At 43.0% G+C, this 20,829-nt stretch overlaps 1 protein-coding gene across 2 annotated transcripts in view; it reads right to left on the bottom strand.

The window, feature by feature from the left end:
* The window catches only part of LOC147011900 (heterogeneous nuclear ribonucleoprotein L-like), a 49,744-nt gene extending 34,739 nt beyond the window's left edge, over positions 1-15,005 (bottom strand). Inside the window, exons 1-3 of one of the 2 annotated variants that reach the window (XM_085857450.1) lie at positions 14,738-15,005; positions 9,073-9,191; positions 1,212-1,452 (exon numbers count right to left, since the gene is read on the bottom strand). In XM_085857450.1, the coding sequence (XP_085713576.1) occupies positions 1,212-1,452; positions 9,073-9,191; positions 14,738-14,758 (381 nt within the window). In that variant the 5' untranslated portion in view covers positions 14,759-15,005. Of the gene's footprint in view, positions 1-1,211; positions 1,453-9,072; positions 9,192-14,683 lie in introns of both variants that reach the window. The other variant, XM_085857449.1, reaches the window with a different exon arrangement.
* Between the last annotated feature and the right edge of the window lie 5,824 nt (positions 15,006-20,829).

Raw genomic sequence — 20,829 nt, 5'->3', positions numbered from 1 at the left:
GGATCTGCATCCGAACCTTAACCAAAATTGAATTGGCTTGTTCTTATCTCGTCAACTAACTCATCCACAACTTTTTGAAATATCATGCTTTACATAGTTTTTGTCCCTATCACTCAATGATGAAGAATCACTTCAAAGAAATTCTCGGATCTGGATCTTCACCAAAATCGAAGCAATTCTTCCTCGTCACACACCCAACCTGTCCACCTTCATCCATAACTGAGATATTGTGCTATATATAGTTTTTGGCCCCATCTCTCAGTGGTGAAGATTCCCGTATATGGATCCGGTCCTCAAAATCTAATCATTTCATCCTCGTCTCGTACTCAACCGCCATAACAAGTTTCATCCGAATGTGCGCACAACTTTGAGATATCATGTTCACAGACAGACAGAAGACAGAGGGGTGAAAATATAACATCTGTCGACCTTCAATGACACTTGGTAAAGCGCATACCTCTACCAGGCTGAAAAGTATACGTTTTATCTCCCACAGTCGCACTGATAGTCTGCATTGGGACCTGAACCAAAATCTTACCGGCTTGTTCACAACACCTACGCAACTCAGCCACCAAGTTTCATCTAAATTGGTCCACAACTTTTATATCCATCATACTGGATGCCATTTTTGGCCCCATCTCTCAATGGTGAAGAATCACTCATAAAATGTGTCAATCTTCACCAAAATCGAATTAATTTGTCCTTGCCGCACACCCAACCTATCCAACAATTTTATTCCGAATCAGTCCACAACTTTTTGAGACATCCTGCTCACAAAGACAGACAGACAAAAAACAGGTGAAAACAACCTCGGTCCATCTTCAGTGGGAGAGGCAATAAACATGACAGAGCATTTCACAATGCAAAGCCTCGTAAGAGTATACAGATTCCACTAGATCTGAAAACCAGGACAGACTCCCTCACTCATTCTGTGTAGCATTTGTGGCCACAGAAAAACGTTTCAAGATAACATTTGCAGACTTTACAGCACACCTCATACCATGGGCTCAAAATGTAACCAAGAATGCCTAGTCAAGATATGATACTGACTGATTGACACACACACACACACACACACACACACACACACACACACACACACACACACACACACACACACACACACACACACACACACACACACACACACACACACACACACACACACACAGTCAAGGCTAATCAGACTTTGCAAAACACCAGTGACTGACTGTTGTGATGGGGTATGCAGGGTTGAGGATGGTGAAGAGGAGGATGTGGTTTGTAGCTGAGCGCCCATCATCCCCACCGCCAGGCCGAGATATTTTCTGGCTGGTGGAGTAGTTGAAATATGCCGGCTGGCCGCAGACATAAATGGGATTGCTGACGGTGTATGTCACACAGCTCCGTGCACTCTCCAGATCCTCAAATTCCACCAGTGCCTGACGCTTTTTGTTCATGATGACTACATAGCTGGGAGACAAACAGATTAGCAATGAAGCACAATGTCAGGTCCCTCCTGCATTTCAAGCTGAACCTGGTGTTGTTGATTTCTTCGGCATTTCTTGCTGGTTAAAAAAAAAAGCTCACCAAGCAAGGCTAAGTATTTGGGTCACAGAAAACATCTGGCAAAACTGATATCGCTCAGAGGAAGAAGGCATGAAATAGAAAGAAGACCGAGATGGGACAAATAAAGCAATAAACAAGAAGCTGAAGAGGAAAATGTGAAAGGTTAATACACTGAGTGGGAGGGAGCAGAGAGTAAAAGGTGGACAGACAAGTTGAGGTATAAAGTACGCAAGATTGCATTAGAGAGTACCTTCATGCTACAACTTGAACTAAAGACACGATTGAATGAACCAAAAAAAAAACGAACAATCTATATATATATATATATATATATATATATATATATATATATATATATATATATATATATATATATATATATATATATATATATTTTTTTATATATATATATATATATATATATATATATATATATATATATATATATAAATATATATATTGGATTATATTTGTTCATCAAACTGTTAAGGTCTGCAGCTAAATGAGCAGTTATAAAATAGTTCAATCAAATGGCAAAATGGTTATAGGGTACGTTCCAAGTTTGGGAGGTCAGCAATCCGATTTCAACCCTGGCCAAGTCATACCAAAGACTAGAAATGGTACACGCTGCTTCCTTGATGTTTACGGTATTTAAAGAATAGAGCATGCACAAAGGACCAAAGATTGGTTGGCATCCATGGGAAGGAGGAAATTTCATCTAAATTGCCACATTCAGTGTGGAGAGATCATAAAAGATGGCATCATTTATACCCAGAGTGCTCTTGTATAAAAACATCACTTACACCAATCTCAGTGATTGTTTCTCTGGAGGTATCAAGTCCAGTGTTGACTCATGTGTATATGCGATTTGTGCTTAACCCCACTATGAGCCTGAAACCCATCTACAAGAAAATAACTAGAACGTCACTCTTCGACGTCGCAACGTCAACAGATATGCCTCCGCCTACATCATTATACATACTTGTACCAAGGTTGATTTACATCCCTGAAGCTGTTCTCAAATATCACATTTTTACCTGAAATGACCTTTGACCTCTTGACCACATAATCTACTCAGTTTATGTATTCATCATTACACGTATGTGCACCAAGTTTGACTTTGATCCATTCAGCCATTCTTAAATCATCACCGTAACGAAAACCTATCATGGACGGAAGAACAACCTGAAAGTATGCCTCTGGGGAATTCTTCAGCATAAAAAAGAAGTAAAAAATAACCGATTTTAAAAAATTTAAATCATTCTGGCTGCCAGACCATGTTTCTGATCAGGTTGAAATTTTAAACAAATATTCCCCATCACTACTGGATCATAACTGAAGTATCATGTCAATTGTTCAAGTGAAACTTTTAAAAGCTTTTGTTCAATCTAACACGTGGGCACCAGACCATGTAACCTATCAATTATTCACAAACACCCTGGTATCCCCTTGGCTTTGTGGAACGTGTAGAGGTTCCCCTCGATCTGTCAAGCTGTTCTGGAGAAAAGGATTTTTAAAGGTTTTTTTCTTCAAAAAAAAAAAAAACATAATAAATAAACACAGCTGCCAGACCATGTGACCTATGACATTAAAATTTACACCCTATGTAACCCAAGTCTAGTGGATCATGTGTGTGGAGTTTCAGATCAATCTGATAAGCCATTCTGGAGGAGATTTTGAAGGGTTTTATTTTCAATCCAATATGGCTGCCGAACAACATTAACAATGACATCATAAATTTACATTCTGCCTCTAATTGGGTCGTGGAACAAGTTTGTGAAGTTTCGTGTTAATCGAACAAGGTTAGTATTTATATCCAAGATGGCTGCCAAACCGTGTGGCATCAATTATTTGTGAACACCCTGGAATGTCCAAGGCTTGGGGAACGTGTGTGAAACTTCCCCTCGATCTGTCAAGCAGTGCTGGAGAAGAAGATTTTTTAGAGGTATGAGGGTATATCCAATATGACTGCCAAACAATGTAACCTAGTCATGGCCAAAAATATTGGCACCCTTGCACTTTTTTCAAATAATGCATCATTTCTTCCAGAAAATTGTTGAAATAAAAAAAATCTTTTGATGTCCACATATGTATTTATTTGGTTTGCAGTGGAACTAAACAAAAAAAAGCTGAAAAAAAACATTGCGAAATTATAGCTTATTCCACAAAGAAATCCGAAAATGGCCCAGACAATATTAGTGGCACCTTTTAGAAGTTGTGATAAATAATTAGATTTCAAGCAGGTGATTTTCCTTTACCTTAGAAATGAACTCACCTATGGTGAGTTGCAGGTGCCTGTAATATAAAAATCACTCATTCAACCAGTTTGAATAGAGAAAAGGAGTCATTCTGCTGTTTTGTGTTGCTGTGTGTACCACAGTGAGCATGGGGAAAAGAAAGAAAAACCAGAGAATTGCCTGAGGAGGTCAGGCACAAGATTGTAGCAAAGCAGGAACAATCTCAAGGCTACAAGTCCATCTCCAGAGACCTTGATGTTCTTGTGTCCACCATACACAATGTTATCAGGAAGTTTAAGGCCCATGGCACTGTAGCCAACCTCACTGGACGTGGCCACAAGAGAAAACTTGATTGAAGATTGCAGCGAAGGATTGGTCGAATGGTGGAGAAAGCACCTCGATCAACTGCCAAACAGATTCAAGGTACAACAGCTTCATCTTCCTCCTTCTCTTCCTTCCCCTCCTCCTTCTCCTCTTCCACCCCTCCTCCCCCTCCTCCTCCTCCTCTTCCACCCCTCCTCCCCCTCACAACCACCCCTCCTCTTCCTCCTCTTCCATCCCTCCTCCCCCCTCTATCCATCCATAACTGTGTAAAATCAAAAGGAATTTAGACCCCTGTATAATTTTTACCTGCTTTAGTATGAAGAGGCTGTGGTCTGCAAGGATTCAGGTGGGCATTTGTCAAAGACTATTTTTGAAAAGACTGTCTCAAAAGTCCAACCAAGTTGCCACTTTAATGTTTTAGAACAGTTCTGTAAGCATACTCATGATTGGCCAACAAGGAATGATGTACCAAGAACTTTGTGAATGACGCAACAATCTGAACAGGTATAGAAACACTCTTCCTCCACCCCCTGAAATGACATGAATGGGGTAAACAAAATTTTTGCACATAAAAAGAAAACTATTTCAGAAAGAACTAGAGGGGGAGCACTCGGTAGAGTGCAAAACCTCCGCCGCCAATACTGCGAGGTCACTCAAGTAAACCTGATATCCTATTCATTCAATTTGACGTCAACAGTGCTCACAGAATTATAGTTTGCAACTTTCCCTTTTACATACTCAATTCATTCGTCATAACTAGATTCCTTGAGACAGAAATTGAATTTACGTGGGTATATCCACCTGCAGTTCCAAAATCAGCCGCAATTATAATTTTGGCATGTTTTTTTGTTGGAAATCACTTATAACATGTAGAAATGCAAAAATAAAAATAAAAAAATAAAAAAAAAAAAATATCGAAATTTGGTTGAAAAAAAAAGTTGCAAATTTTTTTTTTTCTCTAACAAATTTTTTTTTGGGGGGGGGGGTTGGAAATCACTTAAAACATGTAGAAATGCAAAAAAAAATAAAAATTCAAATATTCTTTTCGAATTGGCCGCCATAGCGGCCATATTGGATTTTTGACCAAGTCCAAAATCTAATGGCATGATCCTTGGACCAGACCTAACCCCCCCACCCCCACGAAGTTTCGTCGAAATCCGTTGAGGAGTTTTTCCGTAATACTGTTCACAAACAAACAAACAAACAAACAAACAGAAAGGGGTGAAAACAGTAAACTCCATCCATCTTCGATGGCGGAGGTTAACTAGAAGGGCATTTGGTAGAGTGCATAACTCCACCACACAATGTCCGATCCAGGAGAACACATCAGGCCCAATACATTTTTGAAATATCATGCTTTTGGCCTTTTTGGCCCCATCACTCAATGGTGAAGAATCAAAATTTTTTTTTTTTTTTAATTCTCATCCGGATCTTCAACAAAATCTAAATCAATTCGTCCTTATCACACACCCAACCAGCCCACCAAATTTCATTTGAATCAATCCACAACTTGAAGTATCCTGCACACAAACAAAGACACAGACAGGTTTGAAAACATAACTTCCTTCCACCTTCGGTGGCATAGGTAATGAATAGAAAACCCTCGAAGTGCACATATAGTCAGTCTGCAGCCTGAGGAAAAAAAAGTTTTTGAAATGCAACTACCACTTCCTCGTTACATAATCTACTTCAAATAAACAAGTTCAATGTAGACTTTCAACATTTTCTTTCAATGTATATTAACATGAGGAAAGGATTTCAGATGGGAATTGATCACAATTTGATTAATAGTGATGTTTGGTGAAGCGTCGTTGTCTCCACCACCCCTTTCCTCTATCTATTACCCCCACCCTTCCTAACTCCTCCGAGCTCCGCCACCCGTCTCTGTGTCTTTCTGTCCGTCCTCCATCCCTCCCCTATATCCCTCATTCTCCAACCAACCACCCCTAAATATTCCAGTCAGCAAAGCGACAGGTTGTATTTGCAAGTTCAATACAATACCGATTTGAATTTTTTTTTGCAAATTAAAAATCCCAATTTCGATTTGATTCCATTCAGCTACCATTTTTGCTCCAATCGAAACAATGCTTCGACGATTGATGGTGTTGTCGTTATTGGTGGTGCTCAAAAGCTTGATATATATATATATATATATATATATATATATATATATATATATATATATATATATATATATATATATATATATATATATATATATATATATATATATATATATGTTGTTACGGATTTTAGAATCCGGTCTGATGAATGCATCCACACATCCAGGTCTTCAGACAGTTATTTCCTTAAATGCATGTTCAGATTAGCCCCATCCCCATGTCGAATGGGATCTTAAATGTGATGCGTTGAGAAGGGTAAAGGATCGATCCCCTCTCTTATGGGAAGCTTTATTTTTATTTTTTTCTTTACGACAGACACGTTCGCACACATTTCTTTCACGAGCTCTGAAGCCCGCCCTCATTTTTCCTCAGCAACATTTCTTTTGAGAGCTCAGACGCCCGCCTTTTTTGAGGAGAGCGCATGGGTCGTCATGGTAACCATGCCCCAGTGCGGTGTGGTGGACTGCGGACACTGGAACTCGTGGTTGACTGGGTGGCGTTCGTGATTTTAAAACAACCCACCGTACTATAACGTTAATTGTGAGCACTGGCCCCCAGGTCCGGCTCTACCGAGGACAACCGGGGATTAATCCCCCTGCTGAGTGACAAGCTGGTGTCTCGATATATATATATATATTGTTGCGGGCCGGAGGTCCGGTGGCGAGAACGACCGCGAGGTGGGAAAGTTACGTCGTCTTCCACCAGACTCCCGGACTTGTAGGCCGTCGCTCACGGATAATTTGAGGCGGCGAGTCGCTTAACCGACCGTGGACGCCAGTATCTCCACCGCGTAGCGTAGGGTCTTTTTGTCTCGAACCAATTTACCTAATTAACCGTGCGGTGTCGTCTACCGGGGAACCACGCCCTCGGTACGTCTTGTCCGAACCGGATCACTCTACCAACTACCTTTCCGGTTCGGATGCAGCCGAGCGGACCTGCCAAGAACGTACCGGGTCGGATGAACAGATTATCGGGTATAAAAACCCGGCTAAACTCAGATCCGAACCATGCTGGACCAATGAAGGAAAAGACGAAAAAGAACTGGGAACATTTCTAATAATAATTTATTTACAATAAAGCGATGAAAGTTATGTGGTTCAGGTAACAGGTTTATGGTCGTTTATGGCACCTGACAATGGTCGCGCAGCTCGGCCCACAGCCGCACGTGTGGAGTTTGTGTGTGTGTGTGTGTGTGGAATCCAAGGCAGCCAGGATCATTGGGTATGTCCCACGATGAGGCTGAGTCTTTGGGTCTCTCTCACTCTCTCAACGAACTCCTTGGATCCTCCACAGATCTTTATTTAAACGATCCTGGTCTGGGACAGGATTCGGGCTTCTGTTGCAGTTTTGCTTTTTTTCCAGACCCCCAAAGAAATCAAGACTCCAGCACAGAACAAACTGTCTCGGCACTTCACGAACTCTCCGAACTCCAAGCACTCCACCCTGAGGATGATGTCGTAATTTATCCATCTCCCTCAGCGGGGAGGGCCTTGGTGAAGCTGACGTCACTGTCCACCTTGATTGGGCGGGGCTTCCATGGGTCCGCCCTTTCTGGACAGGATTTCGGCCATACCGGGAAGCCCGCTCCCTCCACATGTGCGGACTCGCCAAAACCGAACTACTGTAAGAGGATTTTGCCTCGGACAGCGAGTCGCCGGTTAGGCGAGTAGGTGAACACACGGTTGTTCAGCCCATGCGTGAGTAGCAAGCGAGAGGAGGAGCAAGCAGGCAGAGGGTACCGTGGGTTGTCGTGGATTTGCCTTTGCAATGAAATGGAGTGGGGATATAAAGATTTATTAATCAAACTAAAAAACATCGCAACACACCCCATTAATTTTCCCACTAAACACAAGGAAGGGACCTGTCTGCACATATACTTAATGGAATAAATGACTTGGGACACCTGTATGTTGTTTGCATACAGTTCCTGGAACCGTAACAACATGTGTGTGTGTGTGTGTTGTGTGTGTATATATATATATATATATATATATATATATATATATATATATATATATATATATATATATATATATATATATATATATATATATATATATATATATATATATATATATATATATATAAATAAAATGACCGTTTTTACAGCCATTTTTCCCTGCTGTGCAGGGGTTTGGCTTTTTCTTGAGGCAATGTTTTATGGCCGGATGCCCTTCCTGACGCCAACCCTGGTCGCCTCTTACGACACACAGGGATATGGTACACCTATTCTAACCGGGGCATACACCGGGACCAGTACACTGGTACTCATTTCGCCGAACCTCGGAAGGATGACAGGCTGAGTCAACCCCCTGGTGTTAATTCAGCAGCCAACGGGGCTTGAACTCAGGACCCTGGGATCCCAAGCCGCCACCCTAACCACTAAGCCAACACCAGGCTTATATATTATATATATATATATACATATATACATATATACATATATATATATATATATATATATATATATATATATATATATATATATATATATATTATATATATATATATACATATATACATATATACATATATTTGATACTTCCACACACCTCACGATCAGAAATGGGATATTAATTTTTTTAATAAATTGATAAAAACAGTCTGGGTGTATCGGACTAAGGTACTCCACAAGCCAAATGTGAGGATGATTGCCTCAAAAACGAAGGAATTAGTGTACGATATCAATTGTGAGGAAGAAAGGAAGGAAGGAAGGCAGGAAGGAAGGAAAGAAAACAGTGGGGGGCAGAGAGGAAGAAAAAAAGTTAAAATTAATTAACATATGCCTTTCCTGCCCATATTTACAGAAAAATAAGAATGGGTGAAGGAGATGCATTTACCCAATGGGGCCAAAATGTTGCAAGGCCTCTGTGAGATCAGACTCCACAGCACTCTCTGAAAGCCCACGGACATGCACAACCGGAGATGGAGAAGGCTTTCGTGGGTCTTCGTAAGAGTCCTTCAAAAGAGAAGTGGGGTAGTCAGAGTGAATCCAACTGCTTTGTCCGTATTTACCTCAGAGATAACAGTAACAACCTTGATTTTCCACACTCAATATCGGCGAACAATAACACTGCAGTGAAGTCAGCCAATTTTAGTTTTGTAAGGAAACATCCATACAGGTAAGAAACTTTTGAGATGCAAAGCCAGGAACAAATGAACGTTCTATGCCTTGCAGCAAGCAATTCCACCTCACCATGGTGGAATATTGACTTTAGAAATTCGCTATGGCTGGATCCCTGTTAGTCTGGAATTACACCAAGAATGTTTGGGACACACTGCAGTACAACTACACTGTTTTTGACAGAGCATTACACAAATAAGCATAATAAATAAACCTCAAAAACTATTAAAAAATAAATAAATAAATAAATAAATAATCACTGGAACAAAAGGCCCATCCCAAACACATTTTTGTTATTTCTAAAACGCATTGCCCATCACCATCTCAGCCACAATCTCTGACACATGCAAATTATTTCCCTGAGGGCACTGCAAACCTGTTGACGAGTTATTCCTGTGTATATGTCCATCCCACCCATACTCTTTGGCAGTTTGTGAACCTGCTGCCCGTTGTCGTTCAATTCCCTCGACGAGCATCGATCCATTATTTATAAACTATCGAGGCTCGTATGAGAGCTAACACACAGAACGTACAACAAGGGGAGCAGGAAAGGAGAGAGGCAGGAGAGGGAAGGAAAAAAAGTGTGGAACAGAGACATGAGGAGATCTGTGGAAGGGAGAGGGATGGGGCAGAGTACACAGGGAAAACAAGATGGACACAACAGGGACTTTGAGGAAGGAAAGCAGTGAATTTGAAGATGTGTTTGGGGTGGGGACACATCTCAGACAGAGCAGGGGGGGGGAGGCCAGAGAGGAGATGGAAGAAGACAAAGACCACCAACCTGTCTGCGGTGAGAAACCCAGAGACTCAGCCTCATCAAGGGAGATACCAATGATCCTAAATGCCTTGGTTTCCATAGCACGAAGCCGAGAAAGGTGAGAGGCGGGAGTACCAGCTCAGAGGGGAGAGCAGTACTCCACCAAGCTGCGGACTCGAGCTTTGTATGTGGTCAGATCAGGTGTGCCAAGGAAAGACTTTGCACAACGGAGGATTCCCAGTCGGCGATTGGCTTTGGAGGCCAGCTTGGAAATGTGGCTTTCCCAGGAAAGATCATGACAGATAGTGAGACCCAGAAGCTTGAATGAAAGGATATCTTGAAAAGGATTGTTGAGAAAGTAGATGGGGAGGAGGGTGGGCGGGGGGGTTCCAGACCGTCCTTTTGGAGAGACAGAGGGTGTGTGAGATTTGTTAGGAAAAAAAATCAACGTGTGTGCCGTCTCTCGGATGGACAACGTATATCCTTGTATAATGAAAAACATAATCCTGAATATAAACCAATAATTATTTTCTTCGTCTTTAATGGCCACAAATATCTTCATGTTTTTGTTGGGGTGGCTGGGGGAAGGTGAGTCCAAGTATTTCACTAACTGGATGGGCAGGTCTGACATGCAACTTTGGTGAGAGCAAGAATTTGTAATTTGTTCAGGGTGCCGGTGATTGCTGCCTATTCTTCGTGAAGTGCACAGTGGAATCTTTAACGTCCACAAACTAATGCTGGCAGTCAGGACACCCAGTTTAACATCCATCCGAGGGACGGCACACACTTTGATGAATCACTTTACCTATGATAAACCAGGAAGACAGTTTATAGTTGGGTCAAAATTCAAAACCAGGCCAGATGGCTTAGAGGTGTGTGCGCGTACCTCCAGGCCATTCTGGCAGACCCAATACAAACTAATAATTAAAAATTAATTGCAATAATAATAATAATAATAAACATGAGCAAAGACAAGCAGTTGCTGAAAAGAAAACAAAGATGTTGCCAGAAACATCCAAAATCTCACAAAATGAATCACATGACATAACGAGGCATGCAAACAGAGATACACCCACCCAAAGGACACTGCTTCATGGGAAATTTCACATACCTCACTAATATTTATAGAACCGCAAACACGAATCGGAAACTACCCGCATAGTAGCTTTGGATGACAACAGAAAATTGTGATGTTCACATCAACACACGTGAAGGCTGCCCTTTGATTAGCAACCTCAGTCCATATCTATTAACACTCACATGTAAAGCCTTCCAACTGCAGCAAGTCTAATCCATTCAACACAATAAACATATACATATATCAAAATTATTATTAAATGAAAATAGTGACGAGTTTTCTGTAAATTTCAAACTCTCATTCTACTTCAACTTTAATGGCCCAAAATATCTCCAACTTATGTGGGTCGGTCCAGGGAAATGCATATGGCCAAAATCTTTCATGAACTAGCTCGCCAGGCCAGATGTTCAATGGAAGGTGAGAACTACCTAAAGTTGTAGTTGGTCAAGGTGCTGACGATACTACCCCTAATCTCTGAGGACATCATGGGATCTTTAACCTCGACCAGCTAATGATATACACTGGACACAAAGCTTAAAGCACATTTGATGGATGGCGTAACCCACCATTTAAAACATCATTACGACAGTTTATAGTTTGTTCGGTCATTAAACCCAGACTAGGTAACAAAGGTAAAAGCAGTAACATCTGCATTAACCTATTAGCCTCACGGGGGCACAACTGCCTACTTAAAAAAAAAAATAATAATTTTTTTTTTTACGTTTCACATCACATCCGTGATACATTGTGTTCATATTGCCAGCCCTACCCGCAAGCAATTATCCTGTCCAAATCGACTCTATTGTTTGTGCCAAATATAACAAAAAGCCGAATTTTCATTTTATCCCACAACTGCAAAAATCAATGGAGGCTAAGGTTATTACAAAAAAATTATTTTAAAAATAAAAATAAAAAATCACAAAAATTGCATCCAAATGACTTGCTGCTCAAAGCAATACCAGAAGGAATCGACCGGCCTAAGTGCTGGACAACACAGCTTTGAGGTAGTGTACTCGGCCTTTAAACCGTCAAGTCTGGACTTGATTCTCGACACGATGATAAACCGTCACCCTGGCGTCGAAGCGGCTGCAGGGCATTGCATCATATGCAAGTGTCATCTTAAATGGAGCGTGGGACGGTGCTTTCCTTCGGAGGCACGAGAATTGCAGTAGACCTAAAATATCTGAGTCCTTCACACGAGCAGACCATTGTTTGCCAGCATTCCAAGAAAATGACAAATCCCTGCCCTCACCTGTGACTTGGCTGGAAAAAACGAGGGGTGGAGTCACTACAGTCATTATTACAGACCCATACTCTCCTTTAAGCTGTCAAGACTGGGTTTGGATCCCGACCAAGCGAAAAAAAAAATGTATTAAAAAACCTGTTATCTCGGTGTTTCACAAGCAGGTTGATTCATCAGTGTGCAGTCCCTCAGATGGATGTTAACCCGAGCGTGCCAGCTGCTGGCATGAGCAGCTGGTGGACGTTAAAGATCCCATGGTGTCCATGAAGAGTAAGCAAGCAATCACCGGCACCCTGAACAAATTCAAAATTCCGGCCATGACCTACAGAGGGGCACTGCTTCAGGGGCACAGCCATACCCTCAGCCAATGATGCTACCCTGCAACCTTGTGCTACATACAAAAGAAGAATACGACTACAAAGATAGCTGAACAAGGTGTATTGAGGTGTGACACGAAAGCAAAATTTCAACACTTGGTGCTCAAGGCAGAAGGGTGAGTACTTCTCTAAAAGCCTACAGCAGCTAGATACAGATGTTTGCGTTGTTGTTTTGAACCAGTCGAGTTAAAATATTAAGCGCACACAGATGATTCATCAGTGGTTGACAACTTAATCATTGCAACCACCCCACCCCACAACCCATGCCAATACACACACCCACTCTAAGACATGCAATTACCCCCACCCTACCCTACTTGAACTTTAATTAGCTTCTTAGGGTACCTAGCATACCTTTGTCAACAAAATTGATAACAGCCCATCATCGTACAATATATTTTATTAACCCATCAAGCTGACTCAAAACACTGCCATGAGATTCTCAGCTTTCCGTAGATGTATTGGACTAATCAGCAAACATTTTATCACTCATGTGCCCAAAATTCGTTCAGGGAAGGGGGAGAGGGAGGGGGGGGTTAAAAGGTACACATACATCAGATAGCGTTGTTTGTTTATCATTCTGTAATCCATGGCGCTGGGAGTTCACTCAATGAAGCGTTTGAAATGGCATTCAGGGAGACAATTTCAAGGCACCACCTATGCAAATCACCACCATAACACTTTGGCCGAGTCACGTAAGTACCAAACCCAAGAAGCAAGATTTAAAAAAAAATAATAATACCCTTCACGTGTAAACACCCCGATCGTTGCATTTACACGAGTTTTGCACCTTTCGGGGAAAAAGCAAAATAAATAAACAAAATAAATAAAGTATAAAGATCTCGCTTTGTCCAAAATATATAAAAGGTTCCAATCATGGCATTCATTCAAAATCTTTCCCACTGGATAGAAAAACTAATCTCCGGGTTTATTAAACATATTACTCGAATTCTACTTACCCCCAAACTATATATATATATATTTTTAAATCACTCGTTTCGTGCATTCTAATCGAAGTGAAACATCACGACATAAGAAGGTGATTCGATGCATGGAGAGGTAAATAAATAACATGAGATGCAGATTTATAAAGGGTAAAAAAAAAAATAAAAAAAAATGGAGCGGGGCACGGAAGCACGGGAACGGGACACAATGCAAAGAGCCCGAGGAGAACTCAATTAACGCAGGTCTGCAATCAGGATTTGTTGGGAACACGAAAAAAAAAGTTTTAATCGTGAAGCTCAGTAATCTCCGATACTGTGCAAGTAAATTCGCATTTCAATTTCACCAAACTGTACCCGAGTCTCGGCTCGCTTCGCCCGTGGAAACACCACGAGGCTGGCCCGGGCCAAAGTGGCTCGGATCGAATACGGGGAAAACCGACTGGCCGCCATCAATCACTTCGCTCTTAACCAATGAAAATACAGCATGCCCGTTTTTTTTTTAAAAAAAATAATAATAATTTTTAACTCTGATCTTAAATTAAAAAACTAGAGCGGGTAAATCCAGGCATCAGGAACATTTTACACCCGAACCCGAACCCAAACGGTCCAGCCGTACAATTTCAATCAGCAACGTGCTCAAACACTATCGCTTTGTCAATCGGCAACGGAGCCGTCAGTCATGACGGGTCATCGAAAAACGAGCGGTTCGTGCTGCACAACACGTCCCCGAGCCGCTTGCGTAACGGACATGAGGCGGGTTCGAACATCACGCTCGACGCGGCACCACAACGCGAGGGCCGATTATAGAGAGTGAAGTGAAATGTAATTAAAAGCAGAAAAAACGAGCGCGCACGGAGGCCGCGGACAAGCACTAGGCCGGGCGAGGCCTGCTCGGCGGCGCCCATTCAAACAGGCCGAAGAAGCGCACCCGCCTCTCGTCGTCCGCCCGGGACCGCTTGGCCGGCGGTCCGTAGTCGTAGACCTGCTGCTGCTGCGTCGCCATTGACGAAATGCTGTCGCCGCTCTCGCTGACGCTGGTGATGTCGAATGCACACTCGTCACGGCCTCGGTCTCAGCGTCTTCCTCCTGATCGGTGACCTCGCGATTCTGCCAAGGCAAACCTCGCGCCTTTCACAAAATGGCAGCACGGGCCGGATCCTCCCACTCTCACGTCCAACCCACAATCGTGACGTACGAGGAATTCTTCTTCCACTTCTTCCACTTCTTCCACTTCTTCCACTTCTTCCACCTCCTCATCTTCTTCCTCTTCTTCTTCCGCTTCTTCCTCTTCTTCCTCCTATTTTTTGAATTTTAATGTCGCTTTCAGAGCCAGCAAGCTCTATATACGCCACGCACATGAACGTGATCAGAATAGTCAATTTAAATGGATTTTCCCACACTCCTTCAGGAATTTCAGTGCCATACCACCTTTTCAGAGTTGAGGGTGCTCCTGGTTCATCAACCTCAAGACTCCGGGTAGATCCAACACCTCGATCCCCATTACTCCTACATTCTGCACAAGACGCCACCTGGGTCCCTCATAAGGAGGGCTGTTAGTTACCCCAAAGAGGGCCCCCAATTTTATACACGTATGAATTTCAAGGCGACAGTGCCCGAGTCTTGGCCTACCAAGAGCTACCTGGTCTCTCCGGAAAAAAGCATGGGAAGTTTAACTCGAGGTACCACATCTGGATGCACCTTGTGGATAGAATCCTCTCTTCGCGCTGGAATCCCACTGAATTTGCCATTTTTTTCTCAATCTGGTCTTTGGCCAAACTAATTATTTATGATGGTCCCGAGGTGGGGGATTTGGGTGACATTTTCCAGTTTAAGGGCATGCTTTGCCGCCAGATCACAGGTCTCATTTCCACCGATGCCGACATGAGCAGGGATCCAGCACAGGTCGACCACCAGACCCCTCCACTTCACAATATTAACCAAATGCCAAGCTACAAGCACCAAGCCATTCTGACAACCACCCTGTCAGGATTCCAATGCCTTTAACGCACAAAGTGAATCAGAGAGGTTGACCACACTGGGAGGATTAAACTCAATTATCCATTCCAGAGCCAGAACTATGGCAAATAGTTCAATCGAGAAGACCGAGAATGATTAGCCGAAATGCCCTGACCACCCTGAAATCAGGGATGCATATGCCTATTGCTGCAGCTGTCCTTCCAAGAGAAGGTTCTTTGGAGCCACTGTATATACATGCAATGATTGTCTCCAATTTGAATTGATAAACTCAATAGCCTGATTGCATGTCACCGCAGGATTAACCATGTCGGATTTTCACCAGAGATCATCCACACGGAGGCGAGGAGATTCGAGGGTCCAGGGGGCCGGGGTTGACCGGAACGGAATCCAACCCCATTTCCTGAGAGGTCATTTTACATGCAAGGCCGAAAGGTGGGGGAAGTGGAGTTCCCGCCAAGCAATTAGATATTCGCTCAACTGTGATCCACCTTTGCTTGTGTAAACATAGGCTGCGGGGAACCGGTTGAAATGGAGTAAAGCTCCTGGGATCTGTGGCATCCATGCTGAACTTCTCAAGGCTGATGGAAATGCTGGACTCATGCCGTTGCATGCAGTTCTGTGCTCTGCCTGGAACACAGGCATCATCCCAACCGACTGGAAGAGGGCCTTGTTGTCCCTCTCTGGAAAGGGATGGGTGATCACCAGGACAGCAACAACTACCGAGGGGTGACGCTGCTCTCAGTGCCGGGCAAAGTCTTTGCCTTGAAATTCTTGATAGGGTTCGCCACCATCTACTTGCGCACCAGCGTCCAGAGCAGTCAGAATTTACACCAAAGAGATCAACGATTGACCGTATCCTTGCTCTGCGGGTCCTCACCGAATGCAGGTGAGAGTTTTGGCAGGGGCTGCTTGCAGCTTATGTTGATCTCTGTAAAGCATTTAATTTAAGTGTATTGGGATGCCCTCTCGAGGATTATTGGTCTTCATGGGGTACAACCAAAACTGATCAATCTGATGTCTGAACTCTACTCTGGCACTGAGAGTGCTGTGAGATGTGGTGATACCATCTCTGACTTATTTTCAGTTGTTACTGGAGTTCATCAGGGGTGTGGACTGACCCCCACACTTTTCAGCACTTGTATGGACTGGATTCTGGGGAGGATGTCGGAGAGATCAAGCTGCGGTGCATCGTTTGGGAATGTCAAGATCTCTGACCTTGATTTCGCAGATGATGCAGTCATCTTGGCAGGGACTCTGGATATCCTTTTGGGGGCCCTCGAGGTGCTCAATGAGGAGTCAGAGCTGCTGGGATTACGGGTTTCCTGGGTCAAAACTAAGATCCAGGCTTTCAATGACATCTTCGATGCTGCTATCTTGTCTGTAGCCGTTTATGGCAAGGATGTTGAGGTCAAGGAGAGATTCACTTACCTTGGCAATGACATTCATGTCTGCTGACTGTGAGCCAGAGGTCAATAGACGTCTGGGTCGGGTCTGGGGAGTCATGGATTCATTAGATCATGGGGTGTGGCGCTGTCGGTACCTGTGCAGGAGGACGAAAGTCCAAGTCTTCAGGTCCTTGGTGCTTCCTGTCTTGCTCTACAGATGTGAGACTTGGACTCTGACCAGGGATCTGAGACGGTGACTTAATTCCTTTGGTACCAGGTCTCTTCGGAGAATCCTTGGCTATTGCTGGTTGGACTTTGTGTCCAAGGAGCGGTTGCTGAGAAAGACTCAAATGAGATTTGTTACCTACATAGTCCATGAGCATCCGCTGTGGCTGTATGGACATGTGGCTCGTTTACCTTATGCTGATCCTCCTCACCAGATTCTCTCAGTGAGGAAGCCTCTTGAGTGGAAGAGGCCAATGGACTACGTGCCTCGTGGTCTGGCAGATTCATCAGCATCTCAAGGAGATGGGAATGAGCCAGACATCTGCCTGAGGGATGGCCAGACGGAGGCCTCTGGAGTACCGGTGGAAAGTGGACACAGCAACACGCTGCTCTGGCACATGCTCCCATACCTGACCTATTATATATTCCCAGCAGTTTGCAAATGAGGTTTCACCAGGATGGTTATCCCCAGATGAGGTGGTTCTCACCCAATATTTCATTTTTGAAAATTCCCAACGAAGAGACAAGGGCATATCACCCACTTCCACCAGAAGGGCAGAAACAGGTGTGTTGGTAAAAGCACCTAAACAGACACAGATGGCTTCAGACCAACAATCAACAGTTGTTTTTTTATTGCTCTTGGACTCATCCCTAAAGAATAATGCCACCATAAACCAGATGAGAATGAGTAATAGCTTTATATAACAGAAAAAGACTATCACGATGTGCTCCCCACTAGGTACTAGAAAGATAATGTAATAAATTGATGCCTTTAGCACATTTACCAGTCAGCATCTTAACATGGGGAGTCCAGGTTAACCCCTTATCAAAGATGACTCCTAAGAATGACACTTCAAAGGATGGTTTGAGGGAAGTGCTCTTAACTACCATCGCTACGTCCTCAATCCTTTTCTAATGGGAAAATATAATTAACTTGGAGTTGTCACCTGATAGCTTAAATCCCCAGTCTGGGACCCATTGCTCCACATTATGGATATCATTCTGGAGTTGTTTTTTTCACCCAAAAGAATTAAACTCTTACGACAGATCCACATGGCAATGTAATCAGTGAATAAAAAATATCTTGCTGTGGAGCTTGGAATGGGAAGCGACATCATTTGTCATATTATTAAAGAGAGTTGGGCTTTAGCTGCGACCCTGGGTAATGCCCTTATCTGTATGAAAAATGGAGGAGAGGTTCTGACCGACCCTCACCTAAAAGGATCTATTAGATAAAAGGTCTCTAATCCACGCAAACATTCCTCCATTAATCCTGAGGTTGATCATCTTATATGGAAAGGCCATCTTTCCAAACTGAATCATATGCCTTATAGATATCAAGAAACACTCCCAGAAGAGACTCCTGATTATTTAGGGATTTTCTAGCCTCATTTGCCAGTGCTGTAATGTGGTCCATAATGGACCGTCCCTTTCTAAACCCGCTCTGGAATTTATACAGGAGGTTGTTCTTTTCCAGGAAGAAAACCAAGTGATTGTTTCCTATCTTCTCCATTAATTTGCAGACAACTGGAAGAAAAGAAATCGGCCGATATGAAGATGGGGCTGTGCTATCTTTCCCATCTTTAAGGCGAGGGATTACAATTGAGTGTTTCCAATCACAGGGAAGTTTCCCTAAAACCCAAACATTATTGAAAAATCTAATGAACACACCCAACACCTTATCATCCAAGTGCTTGAACATGAGAAACGATAACCGATCTTGGTCTGGGGCGCTATTCCTTGCCTTCTGAATAGCCAGTTCAAGCTCCCAAAAAGTGAAGTCGAGAATAAGTGGAGAATTTAGAGGCTGAACTGCGATGGTGGTCACCAGAAAATAATTTGCTAAAGCTGCTGTCATACCTTGACGATTTAGCCAGCGTATACCGATTTATGAAAAATTTGTTTTAAACGCTGGCACATGTTGAATACGTTATGGGTACGTTTTGTATACGTTAAGACCACGCTGAAAAATACTGCCATACGTCGTAGTACGCTGGCTTTAAACGTTGTACTTTTGGGTTGTCCTCAAATTTTTCCATGCTTGAAATTTTACGACGTATGCCGGCGTATGACTCACAAGTTCCGCTACGCTGGCCATAAGTTGTAGGCACGTTATGCGATCGTTGACACACGTCGACACACGTTACTTGTAAGTTACTCATAAGTCGAAACACGTCGAGGTAATGTTTAGCGTACCCGAAACTTATTTCTAACCTATGAGTAACGTTTTGTAAGCACGCTACACAAACATTGTTCACACTTCGCAACACGTTACTTGAAAGTTACTCATACATCGAAACACGTCAAAGTAATGTTTAGGGTACCCCTGACTTATTTATAACCTATGAGTAATGTGCTTGGGAATTATTTGTAAAGCATGTCCTACGCACAAATACGTATGTCGACGTATTTGACGTCTTCAGGACGACCACAGAACTTAGTGAACGCGTTTCTAACTTACAGATACCGTACAATGGCATATTGGCAGCGATTAGGGGAATTGGTATATACAAAGGGGCTTCGCAGGAGGAACCCGTCTTTTTTTTTAGACTTCGTGGTGAGTACATGTCCATGTCATTCCGAGAGATGGAGGATACGGCAAGGCTGAGACGACAATACCTACCTATCCTCCAACATCAACATGACCTCATCGAGTTGACACTGCACCAGTTGCGTGCCAATAGAGCCGGGAGAAGAAGACGTGAACGGAGGAGAAGGAACTGGGTCAGTCCATGGATCAGGAGGCGACGCCATTTCGGCATATATGACCAGCTCATGGTGGAACTCCGGAACGAGGACCATGCATCCTTCATCAACTTCCTGCGAATGCCCCCAGCGATGTTCGAGGAGCTGCGAGCCAGAGTGGGTCCAAGGATAACCAAACATTATTATTAAATCATTTCAATAGTCCAGTGGAAGCGATTTAACTCGTTCAATGGAAACGATTTCAATTGCCGAGCACCAGCGTCCAAAAACAATAGGCGAGTGACAGCCATTTATTAAAAGTGAAGTTTCAGCCTATGAATAGAAAACCTCACGTAATCGTCGACGATACGCTGCCATGCTATGCATACGTTAGAGTATCGTTGGGCATAGGTTGTGGATGCCTAAAACACGCGAATCAATCGATGGTATAACTTATCTATGTTATCGAAGCGTTCTGTGTTCATTACTAGTACATTATGCATTTGTCCAAGTTGTTTTGAATACTTTAAAAACTGAAACAAAAAAAATTTCATCGTGGGAATGAGAAAAAAAAATTAGCCGAAAAGAACATCGAACAATGGTACAAAGTAGTCTCCTATTCGTGGACGAAACGAGGATCCATCATCACCCACACCCTCCTCATCACGCTCACCGACTACCAATACTACTACTACGACTACTACTACTACTACCAATACTACTACTACTACCACTAACACGCTCACCGAATACTACTACTACTACTGATACTACTGACATTGACATCTACTCAACATGGAGT

Source organism: Eptatretus burgeri, chromosome 15 (genome assembly GCF_056783735.1).
Source record: "Eptatretus burgeri isolate ZD-2024b chromosome 15, Ebu_testis_v1, whole genome shotgun sequence".
Classification (NCBI taxonomy): domain Eukaryota; kingdom Metazoa; phylum Chordata; class Myxini; order Myxiniformes; family Myxinidae; genus Eptatretus; species Eptatretus burgeri.
Note: the sequence above shows the minus strand (reverse complement) of the source record. Positions and strands in the feature narration are given on the sequence as shown.